The 4,236-nt window shown below is 33.2% G+C and overlaps 1 protein-coding gene across 1 annotated transcript; it reads left to right on the top strand.

Moving 5' to 3' along the window:
- Nucleotides 1-295: 295 nt before the first annotated feature.
- LOC120078726 (E3 ubiquitin-protein ligase ATL6-like) lies at nt 296-1,920 on the top strand. Its single transcript, XM_039033033.2, has one exon. It carries the CDS (start codon nt 559-561, stop codon nt 1,675-1,677), a length of 1,119 nt encoding a protein of 372 aa, XP_038888961.1. The 5' UTR covers nt 296-558; the 3' UTR covers nt 1,678-1,920.
- Nucleotides 1,921-4,236: the final 2,316 nt, after the last annotated feature.

Below are 4,236 nucleotides of genomic sequence, written 5' to 3'. Positions count from 1 at the left end.
ATATCTATCTACATTAACATTAATATTTTCATCAATATTTTCATAAAATTGAGATCTAGATGATGTCGACAGTTTAAACGTGAGAATAATACCCATTTGATCTCTAGATTTTAATATTTACGTTTTTAATCTTGTTATTTTCACTAAATACTCACTTGCGATCTTTAGTATTACTATTTATTAATTAATTAAATTTGGCCACAATTTTGTAACTATTAAAATTAATTTTAAAATATCAGTTTTGGAGATTTCATAGGTGCTCTTATTTTTCTGAATTAGTAATTAAGATCGAAAATAGGTATTTTCTCCCACATACGTGGTCCCACAATCAAAGTCCAAATCACCCTAATACATTCCTTGCCCAACACGACACCGTTTCCCAGCTTCTTCCTACTCCCTCCCCTCTACTGATTCCCTTCTCTGTTTTTCTTTAAACCTTCCCTTGACTTTCCTCCGCCGTGGCTTCCTCTCTCCACCAACCTCCACTTTCTCCCATAATAAACCCTCTCTTCTTCTTCTTCTTCACCTCAACCCCCAAATTTCCCATCAACCAAAACCATGTCCTCTTTCACCGCCGTCCATGGCCCTCTCTTCTTCTTCCTCCTCCTCTTCTTCTCCGCCTCCGCCCAGACCCAGCTCTCCCCCGACCCCAGATCCGACCCTTACCAGTACCGCCTCAGCGGCTCCATGGCTGTCATCATCGTTATCCTCATCGCCGCCCTCTTCTTCATGGCTTTCTTCTCCGTCTACATCCGTCACTGCAATGATTCCCAATCCAACACCGTCCGTCCTATCTCCAACGCCGCCGCCCGCTCCCGTCGCGCCACCCGCGGTCTCGATCCGGCCGTAATCGAAACATTCCCAACCCTAGTTTACTCCGACGTTAAAGAGCATAAAATTGGTAAAAGTGCCCTAGAATGCGCTGTTTGTTTGAATGAATTTGAAGATGATGAAACGCTGCGTTTAATCCCTAAATGTGACCATGTGTTTCATCCCGAGTGTATTGATGCTTGGTTGGCTTCTCACTCTACTTGCCCTGTTTGTCGAGCTAATTTGTCTCCTCAACTCACTGAGTCCGTCCACCGAGTTGGCGATTCTAACGCTGTGGTTAACCCGGACTCCGACGGAGGAGATATTGAAGCTCCGTCCAACGACGTCGTTTCAGAGACGACGGCTCCACCACCGGTTCAGATACCAACGGAGTCGGAATTGCCTAACAAGGCGTTGAATCGGACCCGTACGCGTGGATCTCGTTCCAACAGATTGCGGTGGCTCTTCCCCCGGTCTCACTCGACCGGGCACTCTTTGGTCCAGCCTGGGGAAGACACCGAGCGGTTTACTCTCCGGTTGCCAGTTGAGATAAGGAAGCAAGTGGTGAATCGCAAGCTGAACCGAGCGACGAGTATGGTAGTTTTGGCAAGGCAGAGCAGTTCCATGAGAGGATACCGGTTTGGTTCAGGTGAAGGGAGTAGTCGAGGGAAGTATTACAGGAGGCTTGAGCGGTTGGACCGGACATCGAAGTCGGACCGATGGGTGTTGTCGATTACGCCGCCGTTTTTTACGCGTATGTCGTCCATGAAGACTCCTCGGGGAGGAAGTAACCATGGCGAATCCGGCTCGGGCCGAGAACTTGGACAAGGGAATTCCACGGTCGATTCAAGTAGGCTTCCGGTCTGAAGTGATTTATTTTAATTTTTTTTTTTATTTTTTTTATTTTTTTGCCACATTTTATAAAATATAAATTGAATTTCTCAAGGGGCAATTTTCTTTTTGTTTTATATAAATTCATATAATCGAAAGTAATGTGTATATAAATTCTTGTTCATTATTCTTTCTTTTTATAGCTATAGATGTTGGTCGTAGGAGTTGTGTTGAAATGTTTATTATAAATAATTATAACCATTTTTTTTTTGCGTTAAACAATAATTTCTTCAAAGTGAAGGGTTTGTTTTAATTTTTTTTTAATGAAGGTTTCTTTTGAAGGCCGGCTCTTTTATATATATCTATATATATATATATATATATTATATATATATATAATATATATATATATATATATATATATATATAAAGTTTAAATTATAAATTTGGACCTATAATTTGAAAAAGAAAAAAAAAAGTTAAAATTTGATCTTATTAAACTGTCATAAATAGTCTCAATTCTATTCTAACTAAATTAATTTCGTCTTTCATTTAAAATTAAATAAGTTGGATTTATTTTGGTTTTGATTGATAGATTATTTTATTATTTATTTATTTTGAGAGGAGGGCTAGTAGATTAGATTTGTAGCTTTTATTTAATCTTATAATGAATTTGAAAATGTTGAGTATAGGATAGTTAGATAAATGTAGGTGTGTTAGCATAATAATTGAACGTTAAAGATAAGATAAAGACATTCAACCTTTCTAAAAGGATGAAGTAGGTTGTCATTTGAATATAATAGAGGTTTTCTTTAGAATTTTTGGCAACACTAGCCATTCATCTCTACAATGAGAGTGTTTTTGTTCGGTGAAACTCGATTTTAAATAACTCATTTTCAATAATGTTTCAAGAAATTTTATTTTTTTCCTGTTGTATAATTATCGAAGAACTTCATCATTTTAAATATAGATTTTCTAATTCTAACCCATTAACTTTATAGTTCTAGCTTAACTTATAGTTTGATAGAGGAGGATAAGAGTTAAAGTCGGGGGTGAAAATGGTTTTTTCGTCTTCATCCTTGTCTTTGAAATTTTTGGTTAAATTTGGAGTTATACTATATATGGTTTTAAACCATTTGTCAAAAAAAAAAAAAAAAACCATTACAAGGATATTTAGTAAGAAAGGAGGCCATAAACTTGGTCAATTTGTTTCAAATTTTTTATACCCTAATTAAATAGAAATTACTTTTCAAGACTCAAGTAAATGAATCTTATGTTCCGAAAATTTAAAAATCAAATATTAAATAGTCGCTTTATTTGTCACGTCGCAATATCGTATTTTCTTCTCGAATTAAAGATGTCACTATGACAACGTTATTATTTAACACGATACGAACAAAGTCATAAAACTTTTTTTTTCCACAAAGACAAATTTTAATTTGAATAATTGAGAATACAAGGAAAACCAACCTAGCTGTCACTTTTTTGACTCTTTTCTTATGAGAATATATTCTCAAAATCTCTTCTTCCATGCAATTGCCTCTTTGGATCATCATTTTTTTTTATATTTCTGTTAACAAAACAATTTTATTGCTACCTTATATATATAACAGTAATAAAAAATAATAATCAACAATATTGTGAGTATAGATCCCATTATTAACCTTTGGTTATATTACATATAATCCTTCAAGATTAATTTAATATTTTTAAATGCAATTTTCATATCATCAAAATTAATTTTAAAAGATTAAAAACATATTTTAAAGTAATTTTGAGAGTTTAACCATTTGAGAATCACTTTCAAATATTCTCATAGTTATCTTAGTGAAAAAAAATAATTTTTATTTGATGTCATTATAAAGCTTTTTGTGAGATCAAAACAAGCGTAGCTCAACTGATGTATAGTTATAAATTAGTAACCAAGAGGTATATAGTTTAAATTCTTTTATCCTTATTGTATTCAATAAAAAAATTATCGATATCAAACTTGATGTGAGTAAGACGTGTAAGTGATATGACAATGAATAAGATTAATAAAAATACTAATAATGAAAGGTATTTTAAAATTATTGTTAGAATATATTTTTTTGGTCCGTATATTTTGAAGTTAAAAATCTTCTTCTAATTCAATTTGCCGAGTTCTAATTTTAAACATAACCATTACTATGGAGCTCATTTATTTATTTTTATTTGCTCATTTTTCATGCATGGATTATTATTCTAACAGATAGAATTATTGGAAGTACAAACATGACTGTGAGGATTAAAATGGTACAAGGGAATAAAGATCATGGACTAATATATAGTACATTTAATCATGAGATTTGATCATAGATAAATAATATTTTATACTAAAAGATAATTATATAAAAAGAGTTTTGTATGGGAATCCAATTTTGGAGAATAATTTCCAAGTCTCTTGGCAGTGGTACACAGGTGCACATGAAGGATCATAATTTTTTCCCAAAATTTTTCTTTTAAAGTCCCATCTAAAATTAATTGAGAATTACAAATATTTTTTAATTTAAAGTTGGTTGAACTTTAGTCTCTATATTTTTAGTTGGCTAATTTTAGTCCCCGTACTTTAAAAAA

The sequence above is a fragment of the Benincasa hispida genome, unplaced genomic scaffold (assembly GCF_027475165.1).
Source record: "Benincasa hispida cultivar pf3 unplaced genomic scaffold, pf3_genome.v1.1 HicScf459, whole genome shotgun sequence".
Lineage (NCBI taxonomy): Eukaryota > Viridiplantae > Streptophyta > Magnoliopsida > Cucurbitales > Cucurbitaceae > Benincasa > Benincasa hispida.
This window is presented reverse-complemented; position numbering and strand designations above follow the sequence as displayed.